General features: G+C 38.5%; 2 protein-coding genes and 1 pseudogene across 6 annotated transcripts; 2 read left to right on the forward strand and 1 right to left on the reverse strand.

The window, feature by feature from the left end:
• Window positions 1-1,695: 1,695 nt before the first annotated feature.
• Window positions 1,696-2,658, forward strand: LOC148862635 (egg cell-secreted protein 1.4-like). Its single transcript, XM_088980099.1, has one exon. The coding sequence runs from the start codon at window positions 2,035-2,037 to the stop codon at window positions 2,461-2,463; it is 429 nt and encodes a 142-aa protein (XP_088836225.1). The 5' UTR covers window positions 1,696-2,034; the 3' UTR covers window positions 2,464-2,658.
• An 8,375-nt stretch (window positions 2,659-11,033) lies between these two features.
• Window positions 11,034-27,353, reverse strand: LOC148862636 (uncharacterized). Of its 5 annotated transcripts, none has more exons than XM_088977794.1 (6): window positions 25,326-27,353; window positions 24,749-25,149; window positions 13,364-13,630; window positions 13,093-13,236; window positions 11,693-11,898; window positions 11,034-11,310 (listed from the first exon to the last, which is right to left on the reverse strand). In XM_088977794.1, the coding sequence occupies exons 3-6, from the start codon at window positions 13,609-13,611 to the stop codon at window positions 11,147-11,149; spliced, it is 762 nt and encodes a 253-aa protein (XP_088833920.1). In that variant the 5' UTR covers window positions 13,612-13,630; window positions 24,749-25,149; window positions 25,326-27,353; the 3' UTR covers window positions 11,034-11,146. The 5 variants fall into 5 exon arrangements, with proteins under 5 accessions (XP_088833920.1, XP_088833922.1, XP_088833921.1 ...); XM_088977796.1 differs by adding an exon at window positions 20,648-20,769 and having other exon boundaries at window positions 24,749-27,327; XM_088977795.1 differs by adding an exon at window positions 20,770-20,851 and having other exon boundaries at window positions 24,749-27,327.
• Window positions 26,059-27,436, forward strand: LOC148862637 (zinc finger CCCH domain-containing protein 30 pseudogene; annotated as a pseudogene).
• Window positions 27,437-27,654: the final 218 nt, after the last annotated feature.

Below are 27,654 nucleotides of genomic sequence, written 5' to 3' on the forward strand. Positions count from 1 at the left end.
ATACTTAAAGTATTGGGAAGGTGTACGTCGACATTTGGAGGTTGACACGTGATATGCTTTTGGCTTGACAAACACGCTTAAATTATTGACACATGTTTCTCCCTCCTTTCTTTCCTTTACTCTCTCTCTCTCTTCTTTCACACCTCTCTTTATTTTAGTATTCAAAAATTATAAGAATGCCACATATAAGATAAATATTCCTATATAATTCACTCTATAATATTTAAAAATTACAAAAAATGCCACATATAAGACAAATGCACATTCTTTACATTGCCATGTAATTACTTTTATGATATCCAAAATTACAAAAATACCACATACAGTTGTTTGCGATTATGCTATCCTATAAATAAAATGTCATCCCTCTTCTTTCTCTCTCTCTCCTCTTATTCTTTATCTTATATTTTATTTATTCATTTATTTAGCTACACAGAGTCCATGTAGCACTGTAACAGCATTGGTGCTCTATGCATGCCAGTCCAGGCCCAGGGTAAGTAAATTAATGTGTCATACTGTTATGCCTACTCTGTCGAACGTGGCAAAACCCTTTCTTGGTTGTTGATTGGTCAAAGTTTTTGAGTTCTGATATCATTAATATAAATATAAGTTTGGTTAGGTTTTGATTGATAAATTTGGGTTTTGGCATCAGTATGGGTCTAGGTCATGGTCATGCCTGGGGTAGCCCTTCCCCATAAATTGTCAATGCTTTGGTGCGAATAATCGATGTTGGTCCCCACTCACCAGTCCCCACCCACTACACCTTTTGTCAAAAATCGATGTGGATGGTGCAATGGGTCAATGGGTCATTCGGGTTCCTACGGAACTCTCGGACCCGTAACTCTCAGAGGCTCGAGATGTTAGGGCAGGCCTTCAAATGGCTTTGAACGTAAATTTCTCACATTTGGACGCATAGAGGGTAATATCTCTTCTGTTGGACAATCATTTAGATGTCCCTTGCCGGCTAAATACTGTTATTGCCGATTGTAGAAACCTTCTGTCTACCTTTTTTTCAATTTTAGTCTCCTGCATCCCACATACAGGAAACAAGGTCCCTCATACTTTTGCCAAATTTGGTTGTACTATCTCAAGAACAATGTCTTGGTCTCTCCCTCCTGAGTTTATCAGACATGCTGAGTTGATGCAATGAAGTTGCCTAAGGCCCTTGTCAGAAATAGAAAGGACCAATATTGGCTCTTAATTTGACCCAATTCATCTAATTTATGTTTTAGGAGGAAGGAAAAGAATGAGAGAGGGGAAATGTTATTAACATTAATTATTGCCCTGCTATTTTTGTCAAAAGAACCATTGTTTGGCCTCAAGTTTCAACTTTTAGTATTTTTGTAAATACATCTTTTATATAAATTAAACATAAAATAATATATATATATATATATATATATATATACATTGATATAATACTTATTTATAAATACATCTTTATATATATCCACCGTGGAAACATCTTTCATATCCATCCAACTCTGAATTAGACAACTGATCACCGAACAAATAGAATTTCTTTAGGCTGTGATTGGTTTGAAGGAAAAGTTAGGGAAAGGAATGGAGGAAGACCTATGTGCAGGTTACCCTTTCTATCCTTACCTCTTCCTTCAAACCAAACACCGCATTACGATCAAAATACTGAATTTCTTCTGCCGTATTTATACCTTATTTGGCGTTCAAAAGGTGTTTCGACTTCTGACTTCTGGTGAGTAGAATGTGAAGGGAGAAAGAAACAAATAACTAGTAATGAAAGCGTTTAACAAGTTATTATTACTGACTATCGATGGATTCTCGCCGGCGACGTTGGAAATCCAACGCCTAATGATCAATATCAATTATCCAGGGATGCCGGAACCCACGTCCTCAGTGAACGGGCGGGGCGTTTGGAAAATAAATTCCCACCATTACTACGTCTTTTTCCCTCCCTTCCGGTGCCTATATGAAGGCATGGCCTTCGACGGGCTGAAACAGGCTTTTCCAGAAACCCATCTCTGATTTCGTTCTCTCTGGTTTGATTTAGTAGAAGCCATGCCTCTCAACAAGTTGGCAGTCGTTTTAGCGGTTTCGTGGCTCATGGTCATTGGAATATCCACGGCCGGGGCGAGACAACTGCGTCTTCAGCCCGGTTACAATCTCGCTGCACGACTCAAGGGTAGAGAAGGAGGCATGGCAGATTGTTGGACTGCACTCCTTGAACTTCGATCATGCACCAACGAAATAATCCTCTTCTTCTTGAACGGTGAAGCTTATCTCGGCCTTGATTGCTGTCTAGCCATCCGTATCATCACTCGACAGTGCTGGCCTTCCATGCTTAATTCACTCGGTTTCACTGCCGAGGAGGGCGACATACTCCGAGGCTACTGCGACGCAACAGCTTCTCCTCCAACTCCACAAGTGGTGTCGCCGGTGCAGTCTCCATCAGGTCTGGTTCTAACCGGTATGAAGGTTATGGGTTAGGCCATCGAACACGATGTACTGTCTGGGTTTGTCAGGGTAACTCGTGAGCATTGTTGGGTTTTAAGTTCTCCTTTTGCTGTGAGTGTCGTTTTTAAGTCTTGTTCTATTTTCTGAGTGTTGGTTTCTGGTTTTGTGGGTAGCCGATCCTAACTCGGTTGGTTCTGAGTTCGATAATATATATTATAATTACGAAAATCACTGGATTTCTTTTCTCGTTCTTAAAATCCAATAAAGCAATATTTGAATGCGATCAACTGTGAAGATGAGAGCTGAGAAGGTGACAAGTGAGAACGCTCTGCCATGAAACTCAACGCTCTAACATGTGACCGCAATAAACTCACTTTCAGTGATATCAAGACTATACCAAGGAATCTCGTGAGTCCTGAGTCACAAATAGAGTTGGTGCAGTACGTAATCCCAACGATCCAATCTTTCGGTCCTTAACCATATTCTTTTCATATCCTTGTCATCCAAGAAATGCAGCACATCTGCGCCTATGGTTATTCATTTTGGTTTTTTTTTTTTTTTTTTCCTCTATGTTTTGCCCAATCAAAATGCTTGTCTGGACTGGAAGTGGGTTGAGCATTTAACACATGCAGAGGATCTTGCCATTAGAGATGCCAGAGAGACCGTTTTCCTTGTAGCAAACTGGAGAAATAGAGAGTTTAAAACTCCAGATTATTAAAACGACTATTGCAATTAATGAAACAAAAGGAATCCAAAACAGTAAAACCTCTTGAAATTTTAGAATCACTACTGTGCAGAAGTAATGTTTGCATGTATCCCACAGAAAAGAATGATTCACAAGTGGTTCTGGATCATTTATTGGTTTAAGATTTGATTAAGTCACTTCCTAAAAATGTTAATGAGACGATAATATCACTTTTTTAGATAAAACATTATGTAAGTTTCTCAATAAATATTTCCTATAAAATACTTGTATGGATAATTCCATTTACACACGAATACACGAATGAGGCCTTATAAAATGTATAACGACCTTGAGTATGCGTTTGCGTGTACGTATTTGCAGTCATCCCCTCATTCTGACTATATATATATATATGGAGGACCATCCTATCAATATTGCGCTATTGAGTTAATGAGTTATGAGCCAGCCGACGAAGCAATGGCATATATCAAAGACCAAGAGCTGCACCTTAAACCCTTTATTTAAACAATGAACTCCAAGGCTTTGCTAATTTTTAATGTAGTCAGGGAATTGTTGGGAAGAAATTAAGTTTATCCACAAATTATTTCTCTCCCAAAAATAAAAACTTGTAGATATTCAGCTATCATAATTCCAAACAAATATCAACAAAAACAATCATAAGCCAAGCAAAGAGAGACACACACGATATTTAACGTGGAAAACCCCTCCAACGTGAAGAGTAAAAACCACGGGGCCAAGGAGATCCAACCAAAAATCTCCACTAATAACTTGAGGTAACAATTACAGCAACTCAAACACCACAATATGCTCACAAACTTAGAGCAAATACAGATTCTCAAACATACAAACGAGAATACCAAAAGCAGTGAAAATAACAGTCAGAAAAACTCACAAACACGGCTACTGTTCAGGCCACAACATGGAGACCTTCATAACTCCAAATCAGATCTCCACCGTTCCGATCATAGGTCTGTGAGTTTCGAACAATCCCACCAAATTTCAGCCAAATCGAACCACAAATGACCCTTGATTAGAATAATTGATGAAGACTGCCGCGAAATGTTTTCTTTTCCCGAACAACTACGAGTTGCTTCTGTTCGACCTCAAGTAACCGGCGATTCAGAGCTTCGATCCAAGATCCGACCGTTCAGAATGAAGAAAAATGAGTTATCCACTTACTATCCAAATTTCTGCTCGATCGGACGGTGGATCGGAAAGCTCCGACCGTTTGATGAACTCTGCACACTGAGAAATCTGCACAGTATTTCGATTTCTCTCTTTTCCTCTCTCTCTTCAACACGCCACGCGCAAAAGAAAATCTAACCCTAGTTTTTGTTTTTGTTTTTTTTTTTTTTTTGAAAAAAAAAACAGTTGGCTGAAGTAGAGTGGGCTATAATATGGGTCAATATCCCATAATGGGCTGGGCCCAACAATTCTCCCCCTCCAGCCCATGAGAGAAGGGAGACACTTCAAAAAAGGCAACTATGCAAATTTAAGGCCGGCTGCTCCGGCACAGTTCAAGCTTCTCTCGAGGCACCACTTTTGTCATCATGTCAGCAGCATTTTTGTCAGTGTGAATCTTTTCAAGTTCAATCAACTTGGAGTTCAAAACATCTCGAATCCAATGATATCTTACATCAATATGCTTCGATCTATTATGAAATGTTGGATTCTTACCAAGATGAATAGCACTCTGACTATCACAATATAAGACATACCTCTTTTGAGTGAAACCAAATTCATGCACAAACTTTTTCATCCACAGCAACTCCTTACATGCTTCAATAATAGCGATGAACTCAGCCTTAGTCGTAGACAATGCAACACACTTCTACAACCTAGACTGCCAGGCCACAGCTCCCCCTGCAAAGGTAATCAAATAACCAGAAGTAGACTTTCTAGAATCAACATTCCCAACCATGTCTGAATCTGTAAAACTACAAAGAATAGGTTTCCCAATTCCAAAACAGAGTTTTAAACTAGAAGTACCCCGGAGATATCTCAATATCCACTTCACAACAGTTCAATGTTCTCTATATGGATTGGATAGAAAATGACTAACAACACCAACTGCATGAGCTATATCAGGCCTTGTACAAACCATTGCATACATTAAACTTCCTACTACAGATGCATAAGGAATACGTTGCATTTCTCCTTTTTCTTTATCACTAGAAGGAGCTTGTCTAGTACTAAGCTTAAAGTGTAAAGCAAGAGGTGTACTTACCACTTTAGCCTTATCCATATGAAACCGCTGAAGTATTTTCTCAATATACTTCTCTTGAGATAACCACAACTTCTTGGCCTCTCTATCACGAGTAATCTGCATGCCAAGCATATGTCTTGCTGGTCCCAAGTCTTTCATTGCAAAAGACTTACTAAGTTCATTTTTCAACCTGTCAATTCTAGAACAGTTATGACTAACAATCAACATGTCATCGATATAGAGCAATAAAATGATGAAGTCATTATCAGAAAACTTCTGCACAAAAACACAATGGTCTGAGGTTGTCTTCTTGAATCCCTGCTGGATCATAACAAACTCAAACTTCTTATACCATTGTCTCGGGGCTTGTTTCAACCCATATAGACTTTTCTTCAATCTGCAGACATAGTCTTCTTTACCCTTCACCACGAAACCTTCTGGTTGCTCCATGTAAATTTCCTCCTCCAAATCACCGTGAAGGAAATCAGTTTTTACATCCATCTGCTCAACCTCTAAATCAAGACTGGCTGCCAAACCAAGAACAACTCGGATAGAAGACATTTTGACAACAGGCGAGAAAATCTCCTCAAAGTCAATTCCCTTTTTCTGACGATAGCCTTTGACAACTAATCTAACTTTGTATCGTGGATTAGAAGTATTCTCCTCAGTCTTTAACCTGTAAACCCACCGATTTTGCAAAGCTTTCCTGTCCTTAGGCAACTTGACCAGCTCAAAAGTATGGTTGTCAACCAAAGATTTCATCTCATCATTCATAGCAGCAACCCATTCTTTCTTGTGCTCAGACTCCATAGCCTCTTTGTAGCAATCAGGTTCTCCCTCATCAGTGAGAAGCACATATTCATTAGACAAATAGCGAGTAGAGGGAATATGCTGTCTAGAAGATCTTCTAAGTGAGGCAACAGGTTCACCAATAGCACCACTGGTAGAAGCATCAATATCATCAGCAACATCATCATCATTATCTTCAACCAAATCATCATGAATATGATTCTGTCCATCATCATGATTACCAAACTCAGCTACACTGGGCGTATGTGTCTCAGAAACTGGATTAAGATCAACCAATCCATCAGTACTCGAAGACTCTAATTTCTCTGCCTTATCAATATCCTCAATGGTCTGATCCTCCATAAAAATAACATCACGACTTGTTACAAACTTCTTTTCAACTGGATCGTACAATCTATAGCCAAATTCATCGTGACCATAGCCAATGAAGATACATTGTCTTGTCTTGACATCCAAGTTGGACATTTCATCTTTTGGCACATGCACAAATGCTTTACAGTCAAAGACACGTAAGTGGTCATAGGATGCATCTTTTTCGTACCACACCCTTTCAGGAACATTAGCTTGCAAAGCAACATCAAGAGATAAATTAATAACATGTGCAGCAGTATATAAAGCCTCACCCCAAAAAAATCCAGGCAACTTTGCTTCTGAAAGCAAACATCTAACTCTCTCCATCAACGTCCTGTTCATCCTCTCTGCCAGGCCATTAAGCTGAGGAGTCTTAGGGGGTGTCTTCTGGTGTCTAATGCCCTGCTGCCTGCAGTACTCATCAAATGGTCCACAATATTCACCACCATTATCAGTGTGAATACATTTCAGTTTCTTCCCTGTTTCCCTCTCAACAGAAGCCTGAAACTGCTTAAAGACACCAAGTACCTGGTCTTTACTCTTCAAGACATAAACCCAAAGTTTCCTTGAATGATCATCAATAAAAGTAACAAAATAAAATGCACCACCAAATGTTTTTGTCATCGGACCACAGAGATCTGAATGCACCAACTCAAGCAACTTTGATTTCCTAGAGGGATGATGGCTCTTGAAAGAGATTCTATTTTGTTTCCCAACCAAGCAATGAGCACACTTTTCTAACCTTGCACCTTTCAAACTTGAAAGTAGATTCTTCCTCGCCAAACAATCAAGTCCCTTCTCACTGATGTGGCTTAGTCTTTTGTGCCATAACACTGATGAGTTATCATACTCAACTGCATTCACACCATCAATGGAAACTGAAGTTTTGGTCCAGTACAGACCAAAACACTTCTTTCCACGTGCCACAACCAAAGAACCTTTCGAGAGTTTCTATTGTCCATTACCAAAGGTACTAACATAACCATCATCATCAAGAACACTGGTAGAAATCAGATGCAAATGAATGTCTGGTGCATGTCTGACATTTTTCAAAATCAATTCAGTCCCATTACTTGTTTTTAGACAAATAGTGCCAACGCCAATCACCTTTGACAAACCATTATTACCCATCTTTAAAATCCCATAATCACCTAGAGTATAAGATGTGAAAAAACCATTTCTCGATGTAACATGAAAACAAGCACCACTGTCAACAACCCAACTTGTCTCATCACAAGCAATATTAATCAAATTATCATCACAGACAATCACAAGATCACCTATAGTAGTGGTGGCAATACGACCATCATTGTCATTATCTTTATTTTGTTGCTTACCTTTGTTACCTTTATTGTCTTTCTTTAGCTGAAAACAAAATCTTTTGATATGTCCATTTTTACCACAATAGTTGCATTCAAGGTTTTTGTACTTAGACCTTGATTTGCTTCTAGCCTTACTTTTACCTCTATTACCTTGTCTTCGGTCTCTATCATTGCTTCTCCCCCTGTTTTCAGTAATCAAAACCTCTGATTGAGAAGAGGATGCTTGCTGAGTTCGTCGTCTGACTTCTTCATTCAAAACAGCAGCTTTTACATATTCCAAGGTCACTACACCACCAGGAGCAGAACTAGACAAAGTCACGCGCAAATTTTCCCAAGAGTCAGGTAGAGTATTAAGCAACCAAAGTCCCAAAATTTCACCTTCAAATTTTATACCCATGTCGGACAATTGATCAAAGCACCCCTGAAATTCACTTATGTGATCAGAAATAGGAGTACCTTCCTTGTACCTCAAATTCATAGCCTGTTTCAACAGAAATAATTTATTGTTCCCAAATTTAGAGGCATACAAAGCCTCAATCTTATCCCACAAGGTTCTGGCATGCGAATCATTAGCAATATGATTCAAAACATTATCATCTACCCATTGTCGAATAAAGCCACAAACCATCTCATGCTCAAAAGCCCATTCTTCATCAGATTTATTTTCAGGTTTTTGAGTAGAAAAAACTGGTAAATGTAACTTTTTCACAAATAGTAGATCCTTCATTTTTCCTCTCCACTTGTGGTAATTGGTGCCATTCAAACTAATCATTCTACCATAATTAGGCTTCATCATGCAATCAAACAAATCCACAAACAAATAACCTGACTCTGATACCACTTTGTTGGGAAGAAACTAAGTTTATCCACAAACTATTTTTCTCCCAAAAATAAAAACTTGTAGATATTCAGTTATCAGAATTCCAAACAAATATCAACAAAAACAATCATAAACCAAGCAAAGAGAGACACACACGATATTTAACGTGGAAAACCCCTCCAATGTGAAGAGTAAAAACCACGGGGCCAAGGAGATCCAACCAAAAATCTCCACTAATAACTTGAGGTAACAATTACAGCAACTCAAACACCACAATATGCTCACAAACTTAGAGCAAATACATATTCTCAAACATACAAACGAGAATACCAAAAGCAGTGAAAATAACAGTCAGAAAAACTCACAAACGCAGCTACTGTTCAGGCCACAACATGGAGACCTTCACAACTCCAAATCAGATCTCCACCGTTCCGATCGTAGGTCTGTGAGTTTCGAACAATCCCACCAAATTTCAGCCAAATCGAACCACAAATGACCCTTGATTAGAATAATTGATGAAGACTGCCGCGAAATGTTTTCTTTTCCCGAACAACTACGAGTTGCTTCTATTCGACCTCAAATAACCGGCGATTCAGAGCTCCGATCCAAGATCCGACCGTTCAGAATGAAGAAAAATGAGTTATCCACTTACTATCCAAATTTCTGCTCGATCGGACGGTGAATCGAAAAGTTCCGACCGTTTGATGAACTCTGCGCGAGAAATCTGTACAGTATTTCGATTTCTCTCTTTTCCCCTCTCTCTTCAACACGCCGCGCGCAAAAGAAAATCTAACCCTATAATATGGGTCAATATCCCCTCTCTCTTCAGCACGTCTTTATCTATGACAAGTGTTTATGTCGTGTCATGTCTTGAACTTTGAAGATGAGATGGGAATATTATATAACAAGCGTTGACCTTGCTGGCTTTAACACAAGTTTGAGAGGAAGAGGAAAGAAGGTGGCGACTGAAGAAGTTTAAAGGAAGTGAGAAATCATGTCTGCATCCACCATCGACCCACACGAGAAGATGAGAGGGAGAGATGTTGGTCGCGTGGCTCGAGCCTGCAGCCTCGAGGAGAACAAGCTCCACGCCCACCCCTTGAACCCGCTTCCATTGCTGAAGCTCCGCCAGCACCTACCGCCACCGATGGTCGAAATGATCTCTCTCTCTCTCTCTCAACATTCCTGATCCTATGATAATCAACCAAACAAGCCATTGCTTTGCACGCTATGTGGTTAGAAGTTCACCCTTAATCACTGCTGTGTCCTTCCGAATGGGTACTCAAAAGTCAAAACTTCACTAAAATTGTAAAACTTATCTTGAAAGGAAGAGCTGTGTCATGTGTCGTCCATACAAACTAACCATATCATTGTGTTCGTGCAGATTGACAAGTGAAATGAACAGAGGTAACTTGGATGGAACCTTCGCCGGTCCTCTTTGAAGTTTCTCAGAGTCGGTCCCAGTTACCCAGTCTCTTCCACTGTTGCGTACAACAACGACAACGACGACGTCATCTTCTATTATATACCTACCTACTTAATGCATGCATACCTGCTCATGTATATAATAATGTAATATAGACCATCTCTCTGTTGTGCACTTTTCTACCAGGATAAAAAAAAAAACCGATTTATTTTCATACGGCTCGAAATATTATTATTGAACGTGAAAAATAAAAAATAAAAAGGTTCCGGCAGACCCGGACTGGTAATACTAATATCCCAATATCTCCCTCAAGATCGGGGTCCGTCAGGGTTGAGGCACTGGGCAAGTAATACAGTACCAACCGAAGCGGACTTCTGTATTAGTTAGGACTTGGGATTGTGCCTGAAATAGGGTTCAACGACGGGGATTCAAAGTCATACTTGTTGCTAGCAATAGCTCAGGTCTTCGCAGGATAACAGCATTCTTCTCCAAACGGTATAACTTTGGTGCTCAACCGTATTGTAAAACATAGATGAAAATTGAAAAGTAGAGAGAGAGAGAGAGAGAGAGAGAGAGAGAGAGAGAGAGTAGATGAAGGGCAAATTACTTGAGCAATGATTTTAGCAGTATTGATATTTGCAATGGAAGAAAACAACCTAAAGCGAATTCGTCTGTGAACAGTAGTATCTGTGATACTCTAAGATAATCGAGCAAGAAAACCACAGTGATAGAATTTACCAGATGTGCATCTGATGTATTGGCAAATAGAAGCTGAACCCACCACACATGATTACATTAAGGCTATGTTTGGTTTGAAAGAAAAGGTAGGGAAAGGTATGAAAACCTATACAAAATTTGTAAAGGTTTCCTTACCTTTTCCTTCCTTTCCCTACTTTTTCCTTCAAGCCAAACATGCCTATGGAAAAGCATTTAGCTTTGCTATGGAGACACGCGAACAGTGATTTACATTTGGAAAGGGTTACCAGGCCTGCCCTTATAATTTCCATACCAGATTAGAACATGACAAGTCATGCAAGCACAAACCATAAAGCATTAAGCATTGCATGAAACCCTTCTAATCACTAGAGTATCCATGCTCATCATCGTCTTCATGTTCTACCACAACCTTCTCTAAAAACTTCTTTCGAACTCCTTCAATGACAGCCTTTTGTGATTGATCACTTCCGCCCAGGCCATCGTTAAGCACAGGATCTGATTGACAGAGAGTCAGTGCAACGCCTGAAATTTTACAAAGAAACAAATAACGATCACTAAACATTATAGCGATTGACAGAGTTTATACAAGGATCAAGGATGTATAGATGAAGGTATGAGTGTACTTCAAGTTAGCAAGGTTCTTTAAATCGATGATTATAGTGAAAAATCACATTTTCTATTTCTTCTCAGATCTCTATTTTCACTTGAATATAGAAACAATCGTAATTGTTTACTAAAAAGAGGCTTATAGAAATAGTTATATGTGAAGCTATCTATGCTAATAACACAAAGTAAATTAAACCTGGCAACTGTTTATTAGCCCTTAAAATATTAGACAAACAGAACCACTGACACCCAAATTAAATAAAATGTTAACGTAATGAATGTTCAACAGGAAAATTACCTTCAGGTGTGCATCTTCGACCAAAATGGTGCAAACCAACATATGTTCCCTTGACAGCACCGTTATTATACACCAATAGGGTAGGAAGATTACGATCCGGGTAGTTTGGAATGCAGTCTGTAGATATTATTTTGACAAATTTGGTTGCTGGATATCTTGAAGCCAACTCTTCCAGACAACGTAAAAGTAGCCCACATTCTGGAAATCTGCCACAAATTACAACATGAATCAACTAAGAAAAATACTCCTGTATAAAAAGTGAGATAAATAAGATGGATCCAAAATCATAAAAAGTTTTAATTAGCCTCCTAGCTATACAAGATATGTAAAAAACTCCATGTATTAAGTTACCATCAGAAAATACAGTATCGTAGATAAATACTGTATGAACAAGATTGAATCAAATCTTAGAGTCAACAATTTTTTTTTTTTGATAAATGAAGTCAACCTAATTATTGGGTGAGCATCCAGAAATTTGAGAGAAATGCTATATATCTACGAATTCCCATGTTCTGGAGTAGGAACAAATCATCTACTTTACAACACATTATTAAAAAACTTCAAGTCTAAGCAGTTGGGAAGCCTGTTCTTTGTCCAAAGCTGGGAAGTTAGTCCTAATGAAATCTGTTCTTCAGGCAATTCCTGTTCATACAATGCCTGCTATACAATATCCAAATCAAGTGTTAAATAGAATTGATGGTATACAGAGCTTTTTGGTGGTGTCAGGAAGGTGATCAGGGTAAATTTGGGCTGAAATGGGCTTGTGACAGCAAATGTGTACTCCCCAAAATCTATGGTAGTTTAGGTCTCAAGTAAGCTGAATTGATTAATAAATCTCTCTTGACAAAGTTAGCTTGGGAGTTTATAAATAAATCTCGTGCTATTTGGGATTTCGGGTCAAAGGTTAAAAGCCAAATACTTGTCTCATCAAGGTGTTTTTCCTCAGAAGGAGAAGGTTTGGCCATGAAACTTAGGAATTATAGAAATAATCTAGGCCTCTCTTAATAAAGGTATCCCTGTATATGTTACTTCGATTGTTTTTGTAAGATGGCCAACTCCATTTCTACTAGCATAAAACTTTGGAGAAAATTTTAACAATTTAATCAAGACAGTGTAAATAAAATTAAAACCAAGAAACTCCTTAGAAGCAAATTAAATATTTTTAGTTCTATGTTGTTGTAAAAATTGCTATATGCAACACAGACACAGAACCTTTCTTCTTTAGATTTAGATTTCAAATATGCAAATTACCATGGAAGGGATTAAATGTAGGATACTGAACGCATCTTTAAACAACTTCGACAATAATTTGGATAAGAGAATGTTAAAACAGATAAATTCAGGAAATATCACACAAAACAGTAAAGGGAAAGGCAAAAAATGGATATCTCGCAGACTACCCTTCCTTGTACAGAAACACCACAACCCAAACATCTGGAGAAGCCTGTGACACCTCCCGAACAAAATCTGCTCCTGATATTGGAATCACCGATCCAAATTTTGAAATCCTGGCTGCCTCTCTCATTTCTGCCAACCGCTTCTTCCTTTAAGACAATTAAATTTAAAAAAAAAAAAAAACATTGATTTATTCATATTAGAAAAGGAGAAACCTAATTTCTACTAAGTTCCATAAAATTTTAAAAATAAGAAGATTGAAGATATAATAAGAACCTGTACTCTTCAAGGAATCGGTCATCATCAAGATCACGATCGTCTTCAAGCTCTTCAAGCTCTTCTTCAGTTTTCTCATCAATCCATGTCTTGTCTTTGGGTTTGAAATCCTCATCTTGAGATGGAGTGAAGGGGGGAGGCTTGAAAGCAGCAGGTTTGGGAGGTAGGTTACCTAGTTTTCTCTGTATATCGTCCCACTGTGTACTTGCTCCTTCAACATCCTTGTATACAAAGTGATAGTCCGCCATAAATGGATAGATTAAGAACCTACACCAAGAGATTTCTTACTCTCAATCGGATATGATGCATAAACACACATCTTCACTCACCTACTTGTGCTTCGTTACAAAACATTCCTGACAGAATTTTGGTATAAGTTGGATCTAATATAGGTGGCAATGTGAAAAGAAAATTCTGACCATTGATTGGAATCAATTGTAAATCCAGGGGAAGAAAAAGCAAAATGAAAAACTAAACAGTAATTGAATGCAACAAAGTTCCGAGATGATCAGAAGGGAACAAAAGTAGAGAGAAGCGGATCCATTTGGTCCTGTCATGTTCTTGGGGAAATCAAGTCTGACAAGCACATAGCACCTACATTTTAGATGTTACAAAAGTCAAAAAACAAAACAACTCACTGTTCTATAATCTTGCAGCAATTCCACTCATACTGGAATTGTCGCAGATGGAAGAAATGAATGTGAAAGTATGGGGTCTTTATCGCAAAGGCCGTCACCAATCGCGAGGCAGCTGGTGGAAATGATTACTTTTTTAGATGGAAGATTCGGCTTGATATGAGGAAAGAGGAAGAAGTTTGAGGTCAAGTTGTTTACCTTATAATATTAAAACTAGCAGGAAACCATGCAATTCATGGGTTGACAGAAAAATCAGATTAAGTAATGAAACCAAATCAAACCTATTATAATTAAATTAACAAATGAAACATACAATTAAATCAAATTAAGAAAACAAAAAATATTATAATTAAATGAATATATCATCACTTAAATTAAAAAGGCATAAAATACAATAGAATTACATCACAAGCAGGCACCAACTTTGCTATTCGATTTTTTTCATTCCATCAAAAGTAAAAACTCAGATTGAGAAGATGCAACAATATTTTTTTATGGGATGGTGGTGAAGAAAAAAGATGTCATTTAGTAAGTTGGAAACAGGTGTGTAAGCCTAAGGCCACGTTTGGGAGTGCTTAAGTTAAAAATAAGTGCTTAAAAGCAAGTGCTTATTCAAATAAGCACTTATTTGCATTTGGCACCCAAATTTTTCAAGTGGCTTATTTTTTAAAATAAGCACTTATTTTATATTGGGCATTTGTAGCTTTGTCTAATAAGCACTTAAATAAGCATTTGTGACTAATTTTTCATTTTCTTTCAAAATTTCAAAATATACCCTTTGAAAGCACTTTTAAGAAAGTACTTTTATTAAAGCACTTTTATAAAAGTACTTTTACGCAAGTTTTATAAAGTGCTTTCATAAAAAGTGCTGTCATAAAAATACTTTTAAAAAATGCTTTCGTAAAAGTGCTTTCATAAAATTCAACTAGGGATAACTTTATAAGTGGTATTTTAAAATTCAACTAGGGATAATTTTGGAAGAAAAAAATTGAATAAGTGCTTATAGTATAAGCACTTAAAAAAAGCTGGAAATTTGGGCTTAAGAAATAAGCACTTATTTCAGGCTTATTTCCCAAATACAAATAAGTGCTTAATGGCCCAAATAAGCACTTGCTTTTAAGGGAAAGTCCCGATTAGTACCCTGTACTTTGGGCCTAGTGTCACTTTGGTCCCCAAACTTTAAAATGCGACAATTCAGTACCCAAACTTTCAAAACATGACAATCCAGTACCTGCAATTAATTAGCTATTAACCAGCCATTAAGTGGCATTTGAAAAAAACACAAGTGCCCTTCGAGTGTCATCTAATTTTCTTTATCAACAAACCAAACATTGACAAAAAATTAACAGTCCCAAATCCTTGCCTTTTCCATTCAAGAAAGTTGGTGTCACGTTTGAGTGGGCATTCTGGTGACCCCAACTTTCTTGAATAGAAGAGGCAAGGATTTGAGGCTGTTAATTTTTTGACAATGTTTGGATGGTTGATAAAGAAAATTAGATGACACTCGAAGGGCACTTGTGTCTTTTTCAAATGCCACTTAACGACTGGTTAACAGCTAATTAACAGCAAGTACTGGGTTGTTATGTTTTGAAAGTCCGGGTACTGAATTGTCACATTTTAAAGTTTGGGGACCAAAGTGGCACTAGGCCCAAAGTACAGGGTACTAATCGGGAATTTTCCCTATTTTTAAGCACTCACAAACATGAGAGGAACATAGTTCTTGGAAAATGGTTGTGGAGGTACCCTCTTGAACCTAATACACTTTGGACAGCCGCCATTAAGAGCAAGCATGGGTTGAATGCTAACGGTTGGGATAGCAAAAGTCCACTTGATCCAGGAGAACATGGAAAACCCATGGAAAGGTATTTCCTCGACTTACATTAAGTTTATTGCCTTTGTCAGGTACTCAGGTATAGAGTGGGGGATGGAAACGAGATTAGGTTTTAGACTGACCTCTAGTGGGGAAACCAAACCTTAGCTTGGGGAAATTAACACTTGTGATCTGATTCAGAAAAAGAGTAGTTTATGTATTTCCCCTCGTGTTTGCATCTTGTTCCCTCATGGTGGTGAATCTACCAAGCACCTCCTTCCACTGGTTTGAGATGAGGAAAATCTGAAATCACTTCCTGCACCTTGTTGATTATAGCTGGGCAGCCCCTGAACATGTATCGGATCTTCTTAAGCAAAGGCGTGGTAGGGGTTTGGGCAAGAGAAGGAAAGCTTATTGGAGCATGCTGACTCATGCTTTGAAGAGTTGGGAAGAAAGAAACATACAATTTTGAAAACAAGGCAAGAACCACTGAAGACCTTATTTCCTATCCTACATAACACTTTTGTGCAATACATGGGTTACAACATGGAGGTTTTCAAAGGCTTCACTTTTTTGGACTCACAAAGGAGTTTAGTGGTAATTTTACACTCCTCTCCCTTGACTCCATAGTTGTCAAGGTGTTGCCTAGGTGCCCACCCAAGCAACTAGGCGCTCTTGGCTGGGCGTCTCACCCAAACGCCTTGACTTTTAGCAACTAGGCACCCTGCCTAGGCGACAAAAATGACAAGGTGGGTGCCTTTTATAATATCATTTGTATTGCTGTATCATATTAATGCATGTGCTAATACATTTTATTATATGCTATATATATATATATATCAATTATATTTTGTTTTGATGTTTTATTATTGAAATTTAAAAGATCATAGGGTTTTGAGGAGAGAAAAAAGAAAGAAAGAAAGAAAGAAAGAAAGAAAGAAGAAAAGAAAGAGGAAAGGAAAAATAGAATTATAAAGAGGTTCTTTCTTTTTTTATTCTCACTGTCTAATTAAATAAAACAAAAACTCCATCCTTGTTTTTTTTCTATTTTATTTTCCATCTTGAATATTTATCGTATAAAGTTAATAACCTTCTTTAGCTGCTAATTGATATAAAATTACTCTATTAATACTTATTATAGTAGTATTGTTTTTGAAAATAATGCAATTAATATATGTAAAAGACTTTTATCTTTTAGATGTGATGATTTACCACATTTTTAAGGGAAATTTAATGTTCTTAATAAAGAAAATTGCTATTTTTTCACTTAATATACATGTTGAATGGTATATAAAACTAGGGAACTAACCAAAAGCTAGTTTTTTATATTATAAAATTTTTATTGCCTAGGCAACTAGGAGACTAGGTGCCCCAGTGTTGCCCAGAATCGCCTAGATGCCTTGAAAACTATGCCTTTTTTTGATAGATGCCTTGAAAACTATGCTTGACTCAAAACTCTGTTCAGGTTCTCCCAGTTAGGGAGGTGGGAACAAGTTTAAGCTTTGATGGAAATGCTATAGGATATTTAGGGGAGGCTGGAACTGAAGGTGTGATCAAGAAGGAAGATGGAAATATTTGTTGGGCCTTTAGTGGCCCAATAGGTATTGCAGACTCCAAAAAAAGTTGAGATTCTGGCTATCTTAACAGGACTCCAAATTGCAAAAAAAAAAGAAAAAGGGACTTTCTCCCCTGACCATCGAAGGAGACTCTGCAACACCAATAAATGGTAAAGAGAGATGGACAGTGGCCACTGGATGAGGGAAGAGACATTATGGCCAAGATGACTGTAAAGACTAGGTGGATCCCTAGGGAACTTAACTCTTTGGCCGATGGTTTAGCCAAATCTGGGATCCATAGGTTTTCTTTGTTTAGTGGTTGCTTCCTGCCCTTGTAGGCTGGTAATCTCTCTGGAGAGTTTTCAGTTGTACATCTTCTCATGTACCCAGTATTAATGATTTTTTTTATAGGAAACAGTTACCCTGTATTAATGAATTTCCTTATTCCCTTCGAAAAAGTCAAGGATTTAGAAGAAATTACAACCGAGCCATACAATTGCAATATGAAACCACAATTTTACCAGGATAAAAAATATTTTTCTGGAAAACATAAGAAGACTTCAGGGTTTATTGTGCATAAAAATCAAATTCAGAAGAAATCTTACCAATTACTTGTTCCGTATCTCACTTGCCCCCTTTCTCTTCCTATGGAAAATCTCAAGAAAACGAGAACTGCTTGCTATACCTCACTTCGGTGACTTATGTAGATTCAAATTTAAAAGTACAGTAATCCACCATGGGAGAGAAGGAAGACAAAGAAGAGGGGAGCATACCTATCACTAGGGAATGGGAGCTCTCCAATTCTCTCCGGCGAAGGAATGAAAAGGTTTTTTCAAGATCCTTAGCGATGGATTCAAACACGAGGGAGCTCAGGGGCTATTTTTACGGACGCTTCAGATTTGCTAGTTACCTACTTTCTAGATCCATTGCTACATCCCAAATAAAAAAGCGCCACCTGTCTTACATCCATGTGAATTCTAAACACATGCAAATAGTAGAAAGCATTGAGGCTGTGTTTGGTTTGGAGTAGAAGTACAAGTCTGTAGGGTATGAATACAAATTATTTCAATCCAGCCAAACGCAAAATAGAGACCTGTAGAGGATTGCATTTGTACAGTCTGCATGTGGGAGAAAGGATGCAAATAGACGATGCATTTTTGTTATCATTTGTTTCAAAGACGTAGTTACAAATACATGGTCGATCTCTGTTTCCCATCCATTCGCCAATCCGTTCTATTAAAAATCATATCCACTGTTAAATTATTAGTGCAGTAGTGTTTAATCATTTCTTACTACTTCTAACGGGAGCTGTTGGTGGTCTTCTATGCATGTGACTAAACCATCAAACCCACTTTCTGCGACACCCATTTTCTGATCATGTTGTCTCTTGACTGCCCAATACTCTACTCCATACAACATAGTTGGCCTTACAACTGTTTTATAGATTTTTCCTTTTAATCTAAGTGGTATTCTGCTATCACACAAAAGTCTAGATGCAACCCTCCATATCCACTGTTAAATTATTAGTGCAGTAGTGTTTAATCATTTCTTACTACTTCTAACGGGAGCTGTTGGTGGTCTTCTATGCATGTGACTAAACCATCAAACCTACTTTCCACCACACCCATTTTCTGATCATGTTGTCTCTTGACTGCCCAATACTCTACTCCATACAACATAGTTGGCCTTACAACTGTTTTATAGAATTTTCCTTTTAACCTAAGTGGTATTCTCCTATCACACAAAAGTCTAGATGCAACCCTCCACTTTGCCCAACCTACTCTAATTCTCTGGTGACATCCTCCTCAATATCTACCTTGTTATGAATTATTGAACCAAGGTATCGGAAATGATCACATTGAGTTATCTCTTGGTTTCCACTCTTACATGTATCCTAATTTACACTCCTATTATTACTAAATTTACATGTTACATACGCTATTTTAGTCCTACAGATTTTAAAACCTCTTGTTGCTAGGACATTTGTCCATAAGCTTAATTTTGCATTTAATCCTTTATTAGTTTCATCAATTAAAATTAAAATGAGAATCAAGAGATTTGGTGCCTAGAAAATTTGAGATTTTGTCTCAATTGGTTCAAATGAGACTGGAATCTCCCGTGTCAAGACCTTAAAACCTATGAGAGCAACACGATTGAAACATATAACATCAGTTTTTTTTTTTTTTTGCAAAACAATTTTATGCGTATAAAATCTCAAGTTTACTAATAATAAGTTCAAGTTTACTAATCATAGATCAAGTTCACTAACTACTCAGGCAATCACTGAACTGTCATGGTTGCTGATGTAGCAACCATGAAAACTTAGCTCATACTAGAACCCTCAGGAGGAAGAACCCAGTCCATAGAAGGTACAACCTTTGTAATGGAGAGAGCTTCCATTCACCAGCAAGTTCTGCTAATGTCATCTGCAATGAAGATCCAGAAATCAACTGTATTCTTTTAACTAGTGCATTCACTTTGGTAAATTGCACCTTTCATTATTCTGCCTTTTAATATCCTTGAACTTTTCTAGAAAAAAAATATTGATAAAAAAATCATAGAAAAGATTTAAGGAGGGGAAATAAAATCTTAATATCAACCATGACCTCAAGAGGGAAGGGATATTGCAATGATACAAAAGTCTTCTGGAGTGGTGAGAGTTTTCTAGAAGGGCCTTTGAGGAGTTTGAAAGGAGGAGATGGGAAGAGAAGTTGAACAAAAAAGTTCATTGGGAAGAAGACAAGCTTTGGGACGAAGATGATCCATGCCAGGAGGATGAGATTGTGGAGGAAGATTGAGGCCTCCGTTGTTGTGCAAGGGGGGATTGCACTTCTGATCAGAGGTTGGGTTGGCTGTAAATGCTTTCATGGGGATTCCTCGTGGGTTTTTTCCCTGGCCTTTGCTTGAGGTTGATTTGATTGGGTGAATCTTAAAGGTTTGCCAGTTATGTGGCTTTTTGGGTTTTAGTATGTGGTTTTTTGAGGTCTTTTTGGGTTCATTAGGTGTGTTTCCTCTTTGGGTGATGTCTTGTCACCTTTCCATTGTATTCTTTTCCTTTTTCTAATGAAATTTATTTTTATTCTTCAAAAAAAAAAAAGATACAAAAGCCTTCCACCCTCACCAGCCAATAAGCTAATCCAATGCATATGGCCAGCTACTCCAGTGCATACATTCAATATATTTATGTTCAGAAAAACAAACAAACAAAAACATGCACAAAAATGTTAGTGAAAGCAGGGCTACTATTTATGATTAAGAAATCAGATTGGTTCAGATTTATCACCAGGCAAATCAAAATATAGAAGCTGTATGTAGAATGGGTTCAGGCTCAGTACGAGATCTACACACACTCAATGAAAGAAATAAAGAGAGGAAGCGCCAGAGTATAAATGGCAGATGGGATACCTGCAGGCAGTAGCAGATTAGATCCGTTCAGGTCTTCAGGATTGTAACTAAAAATGGAAGGAGAAAAATAGTTGACCAATACCTAAAGCAGCAAATTGCAAAACCAATTCAATAAAAGAGAAAAAAAAAAAAACAAACACCATTTCAGCGCATTTACATTAGCAGATTGAAGGGAAAATTGATGGTTCTCACCAGATCTAACAATGGCGAAAGTGATGGTGTTTCTCACCAGATCTAAGATCAGTGAAAATTCATTTGTTCAGATCTGTTTATTGAAGATCTAGATCAATAAGTTTTTTTAGGTCGGATTAATGATCATACCCAGTGCTAGAGGTGTATGCCTCATGCACACCTCACGTAAAAAGAAAAAAAAATGAAAAAAGAAAGAAAGAAATGGAAAAAAAGGAAGGGAAAGGAAAAGAAAGGGAAGGGGAAGAAAAAGAAAGAAAGAGAAGAAAAAAAAAGAGAAAAAGAAAGAAAAGAAAAGGAAAGGGAAGGGAAGGGAAGAAAAGATAAGGGGAAAGAAAAATGAGATTCTTCTACCTCTTCTTCCTCCTCATCCCCCCTCCTCTTATGGAAGCTTACACCTCCTTGTGTTTGGAAGGCTTACGCCTCTTAGTCCCTTACGTTCTAAACTACGCCTCACATCTCTAGGTAGTGGAATGCATCGCATCATGCCTTGGTCGACGACAACAAGGAAGGCAAACACAATAACCGTTGTATCACCTCCAATGAGAAGGAAAGAGAGACGGGAGCAAGATAGAAATTTTTACATCAATAAAGAAGAGAGAAGAGTTTTACATCGAAAAAGTCAATGTTAACATTACACCAATTATCGACGTAAAAACTCTCTTTAATGGAATTTTACATTGATTTACGACACATAAAAATACCACTATCAAACACATTCAAAATTGGACCTAGTGCAAGTTTACATTGGTTCGGAGTTTACACCACAAGCAACGTCTCCAAAAGTTCAACTAATCAAATGAATAGAAGGTAGACTGAAAACCATGAAGGCGTTTGGCAAGTCTTTTTTAGGAAGATCTTCCAAAAGCACAAGACCTCAAAAGACTAATGAGCTTTCACAGGTAGATCTTCAAAGACCAAAGGTCATTTGATTGCAATGTTTTTAAAGATCTTCTCAAAAGCTAGAAAAACCAAAGATCGTTTGGTTGCACTTTTTTTAAAGATCTTCTCAAAATCTAGAAAGATTGAAAGACCGAAAGACCATTTGGCAAGGGTACTTGTGGGTCCTTCTTACATACATGTGAAATGTCATGTGTGGTTACATCTTTTTTTATCATGAAAATTGCACTAGAAAGAAGAAGATAATATCATGAGCAATGTATGCCTTACATATTCACTATGCACCATGCATCTTGAACATTGTTTCATTTAAGTTGGGTCCACAATTAGTAATATAAGATGGATTTGTAAGGTTTGCAAGAAAAAGAAATTATATAATTATCATTTTTCTAATATTATCTCTCACTAGGTGAGACTAAAGCACAAGAGCTGCTCTAGATAACCAATGATGCTTCAATGTGGTTTACAAGAAATTATTAAAAGTTGTAAGGTTTGCAACAAAATCACTCTAGCAAGGGCAAGAGTGAAAAAGAATGCTTCAGTGTAAGGCACACCCAGCCTGGGATTGCATCTACAACTTGTTTGACTTTTTTTGATAAGTAAGAAGATTTTATTATTAGAAAGTTAAGAGAAACAGTTACAAGTCTTCAAGGAGAGGCACAAGCTGCGATCTCTCCCAACAGTCAAAACCAAAAACAAATTACAACTGTGCTCAATACAACTGTTCCCTATTTTCCCCTTGCTCGGCTAAGCTATCAGCCATAACTTGTTTGACATTATGATGCAAGTGTGTCAGCCTTCAGCTTTGTTGCGTGTCTTCTGTTCCATTCTTTTGGAATGTAAGATTTTTCTCCCTTCACTAAAATTCTAAGTTTGATGTTGCTGATCAGGGGAAAGACAGAACCTTCTCACATGGGAAAACATCTTCAACAGGTCAGAAGACCAAACAGAGGCCTTCATTTCAGCCTCAAGCAAACAGGACCCTTTAAATGAAATAGAACCATCATTGGGGAAAAGAGAGGGCATTGTCTCTCTGTTTTTTTTATGGAAAAAGGTAACTTTCATTCAAAAAGAAAAGGAAAGGATGTACGCTGTTGTTGTTGTTGTTGTTGTGTGTGTTAGAGAGAGGGAGATAGACAGAGAGAGAGAGAGAGAGAGAGAGAGAGAGAGAGATCAACTATGCAAAAAAGCATGATAGCAGACTAAAAAGAAGTAAAGAACTAGTGACAAATCAACTAAACTGTGTAAAGGGAAAGAAGTTAACAGAAAGTAGGCATAAGGAATGAAGGAGAGGAAGTAAAATATAACAGATAATAGATAAATGGGATCACTAATTTATAAATAAAAAGAAGAGATCATAAATTCATACAACCAAAAACAGAGAAAGAGAGATTTTGGACTAAATTGCAAATGGGAAAGGTATGAACACCAAGAATAAGTCAAAATGACCAGACTACATTTCAAGCAGAATTAGGTAGTGCAAGCATTTTTTTTCTTCACCCTTCTACCATTAGAAAGACAATTTGAAAAAAAAAAGAAAAGTAATGGACAGAAATACCACTGTGAAGGGGGTTAAGGGGCCTACCAGCTGACAAGAATGAGAAAACAGGTTTGAGGTCTGAGAGTGGTTACTTCATGCTAAAAATGCCGAAGGTTAGGCTTGTATATGGTCCATCCCTCCCAAGACCCAGGTAGCTGGGACCAACATTGTAGGGTTTGCCTCCCACAACCTCCTCGTAGTGGCCTTGCAGCACCCAGTCTGCATGCTATGCTTACAATAAGAGCTAATCAAAATTGACTATGTAAGTATATCAGGAGGGCATCTAAAACCTGGCAATTCCATTTGTTCCACTAAAAAATTTTGCTTGCTTAAAAATTCCTAACTTTACAAAGATCACATATGACCATATTTTAAGCATAAACATCAGGTTTACAATGTAGCTGCTCCATCCGATAAAATGCTGCCAATGCATCATTAGCTAAGCCCTCCTCTCCAAGAATTTTTATCAAACAGGTGATAGTAGCAGTTGTCACAAGTTGTCTGTTACCTTTTCCAGCCATTTCTTTAAGAAAATTCCGCAGCATTTTCAGCCTATTCCTTTTGGCCAATACACAGGCCATCTCCCTACAAGTACTCTCATTATGGGTAAGATTCTAGTCGTAGATTTCTGTCTAAAAGGTGCCGGTGCCTAAAACCTTTTTGGCGTTCAATTGATCTAGCAGATTGGAAAAAGAATCTAGGAGTGGATCTCAAAACTTCACAGACAGTCTCAACAGTCCATGGATTGAAATTGAGCCTAGTAATTGCAGGGACAGTTTAAGCATCAAAAGGTCTGCCTTGGGGCATAACAACCAGCACTTGACTCAAAAGGGTAGTATGAAAATTGATGAGAGATTTTGAAAAGTGAATTGAGGGGGAAGAAGCATATCGACGTCTTTGAGCAAGGAATGTGAGAGGTTGTCGTTGTGGGAGGAGTAAGATAATCAACAGCTCTTGATATTCTCTGAAAGAAGGATGACACCAGCATTTCACTGTCATGGAGTTTGGTTAGTCCTCACTGTCAAAAAGGAATAGAGTTTTTGGAAGGGAAATCAAATACGGTTGAGATCTAGTAATAGCAAATTATTTGGGCGGATTCGGAAATTGATGCATTGAGCGTGGAGAAAGATGTAGAACGTTAAGAAAAGTTAAACCTTAACCGTAAGGAGTTATTTGAACGTGGAGAATATACATTTAAAGCCACAATGCATCAATGGAATCAGAAAAAAAAAAAAAAAAAACAAAGAAAGAAGTGGCGGTTGATTATACCTAACACGGTGAAGAACGGCGAGTCTCGGTTAGTACTTGTGAAGAGAAAAGAAGATTAAGTAAAAATGCAGAAGAACGTACCTGTGTCGATGGTTCTCAGCCGCTGGGCAGAGTTTCCCTCATTCGAAAGTAAGGTGTTGCGGTCGACCCTTTTTCGAAATAACGTACAGGGAAGTTGAGAAATAGCGAATAGATCATAATTCGGATTTGCTCTTCACATAGCCCGCCTCACAGCGCATCACAGCAGCTTTCATGAATGCTAATGGGAGATTGGATCTGCTCCTAACTCACAGAGCGCCTCACTCCGACCTCATATGCACATCTCAACATTTCCGTGAATAATAACGAGTAAGGTATAAATACGGGAAACGTAAGATGTGCGTGTGAGGTCGGTGTGAGATGACCTGTGTGAGGAGTAGATCCGATTTCTTTGGCTTTTACAGTCTTTTTGGGCTCTCTCTTCTGGCCTAGCGAGTTGGGATCTGCTATACACCAAATGCTCTCCTCAGCCGTATTCCCGCAGTGTATTGTGATTTGTGAATATCTCCTATGAATAATAAATATAGGGATTTTTCGCGATGGATAATGTTAACTCACGGTTAAACAGACCATCACTATGTAGTTGCGGTTTAAACATTTTCTTAATACCAAAACTAACCTTTATGAAAAAATTCGAACCTTTTTACCATTTTTCCCTTCCTATTCTCCTTTACTCAACTCCGACCATTTTACGTCGTATTAACTCTCGCTCTTTATTCGAGGATGCTTCACTCAACTCTGGCGTCACATTCGAGAGTATTATCTACTGTCTCAGCTCCTCAATTCCAGCATCCAAATCTACATCAAGGTCAGAAACACCAACACGTCGACCATCAACACCATCCAGTGTATCTACTGTCTCTGCTCCTCTTGCACAGTCTTCTTCAACCTCCAAGCCAGTTCCAACAGCAGCAAGAAATCCAGTGCCATTACGTGGTACTTCACCAACTGTTAAACCCAGACCTTGGAATCCATCAGAGATGCCTGGTTTCTCACTGGATGCTCCTCCAAATTTAAGGACATCAATGCCAGAAAAGGCCAGTTTCAGCCTCTAGAGGTAGGCCTGGAGCTCCGAGCACTCGATCATCTTCTGTTGGGCCTAGTTCTAATGGAAGACCTAGACGACAATCATGTTCTCCTTCACGAGGCCGATCTCCCAATGGTATTATCCATAGTAGTGGGAGTTCTATTCCTGCAGTGAGTCGATCACATTCAAATGGTAGTGACAATGTGAGCCCTGTTTTTATTGGAACAAAAGAGAGATCTGTAAAGTTAATGGAGTGCTTAATCGTGGCTTAGCTTGTCTCTGTCTTCAAAATCTGGAAATCGGTGGATTTCCAGGCAATTGAAGTATGTGTGGTGAACCGGAGCGGTTAAAGTCCACCTCATCATTGCCATCTTCTCCTCCATCCTCCGAAGAAAGAAAAACCCCATGAAAAGCATGAATCACCTGACTGTAGAAACCAGATTTCTTCTAGAAATTACTTGAGCTCGCGGCTAACAATGACGTTGAAGGCTTCAAGCGTTCGTTGGAGCGTGGTGCCTCTGCTATCAATGAGATTGGTCTTTGGTACGTCCGCCAGAAGGGCTCGAAGCAGATAGTACTTGAGCACAGAACTCCTTTGATGGTTGCTGCAACTTATGGTAGTATTGATGTCTTGAAGCTAATCCTTACTCTATCCGTGGCTAATATAAATCGTTCCTGTGGCCCGGAATTCAGTGGATGCCAATGGCCACCGGCCTGCTGATGTTATTGTTGTATCTCAGCTCCCTAATGTGAAGGCTGCGCTTGAGGAGCTCCTGGCGAGCAATGGTTCTGATGGTTTTTCTATTGGGGAGCTCAATCTGCGGATTTCCGCAACCACATCGAATTCAAATTCACCCCCTTTGTCATCATCCCCGGAAAATGTATCTCCGTCGTTTGCCTCAGACTCGACTTCATCTCCCATGATCAAGTTCAATGATCACCCTGTTTCTTCAGCAATGGAGAAAAAGGAGTACCCTATTGACCCATCTCTGCCTGATATCAAGAACAGCATCTATGCAACAGATGAGTTACCGCATGTTCTCCTTTAAAGTCCGCCCTTGTTCCCGAGATTACTCTCATGACCGGTCCGAGTGTCCATTCGTTCACCCAAATGAGAACGCTCGCAAGAGAGACCCAAGGAAGTACCACTACAGCTGCGTTCCCTGCCCTGATTTCCGAAAAGAGGCATGTCGACGAGGGGATTTGTGTGAATACACGCATGGCATTTTTGAGTGTTGGCTTCACCCGGCGCAGTACAGGACAAGGCTGTGTAAGGATGGCACAGGTTGCATGCAATGAGTCTGTTTCTTTGTTCACACATCTGAGGAACTGCTCCCCCTGTATGTCTCCACCGGCTCTGCCATTCCTTCTCCCCATTCAACTGCTTCAGCGGCCTCCGCCATGGAGATGGCTGCAGCCATGAGCCATCATCTTTGGCTTGGCCGCCCTTTACGCCACCCATGTCCCCATCTGCAAATGGTATTAACCATCATATTTGGCTTGGCCGCAGCCCAACGTCCCAACCTTGTATCTCCTTGGAATCAATTTTCAATCCAGTCGCCTGAGGCTGAGGTCGTCCCTCAACGCAAGATATATTTCAGTTTATGACTTTCAGCATGTTGCAGGATTTTGAAGCCCAACAACAACTGATGACTTCAATCCAGTCGCCTGGGGTCATTTTCGTTATCTTGAAAATTAATTGACGCATTGCTCGAAACAAATTGTGGGTAATTATTTATGACTGACGGTGAATTAAGGCTTGGTACTGAATTTTCGCAAAATGAAAATTTGAGTATTAGATTATAGTGATTTAAAGTTACAATATTAAATTGTCACTCGAGCTAAAGTATAGGGTACCTATTGGGAATTTTCCTTAGATATAAATATAGAAGATATTCTAGATTTGAAGCTAGAACATGCT

The sequence above is a fragment of the Nelumbo lutea genome, chromosome 3 (genome assembly GCF_056320005.1).
Source record: "Nelumbo lutea isolate HS-2025 chromosome 3, American lotus-T2T, whole genome shotgun sequence".
Lineage (NCBI taxonomy): Eukaryota > Viridiplantae > Streptophyta > Magnoliopsida > Proteales > Nelumbonaceae > Nelumbo > Nelumbo lutea.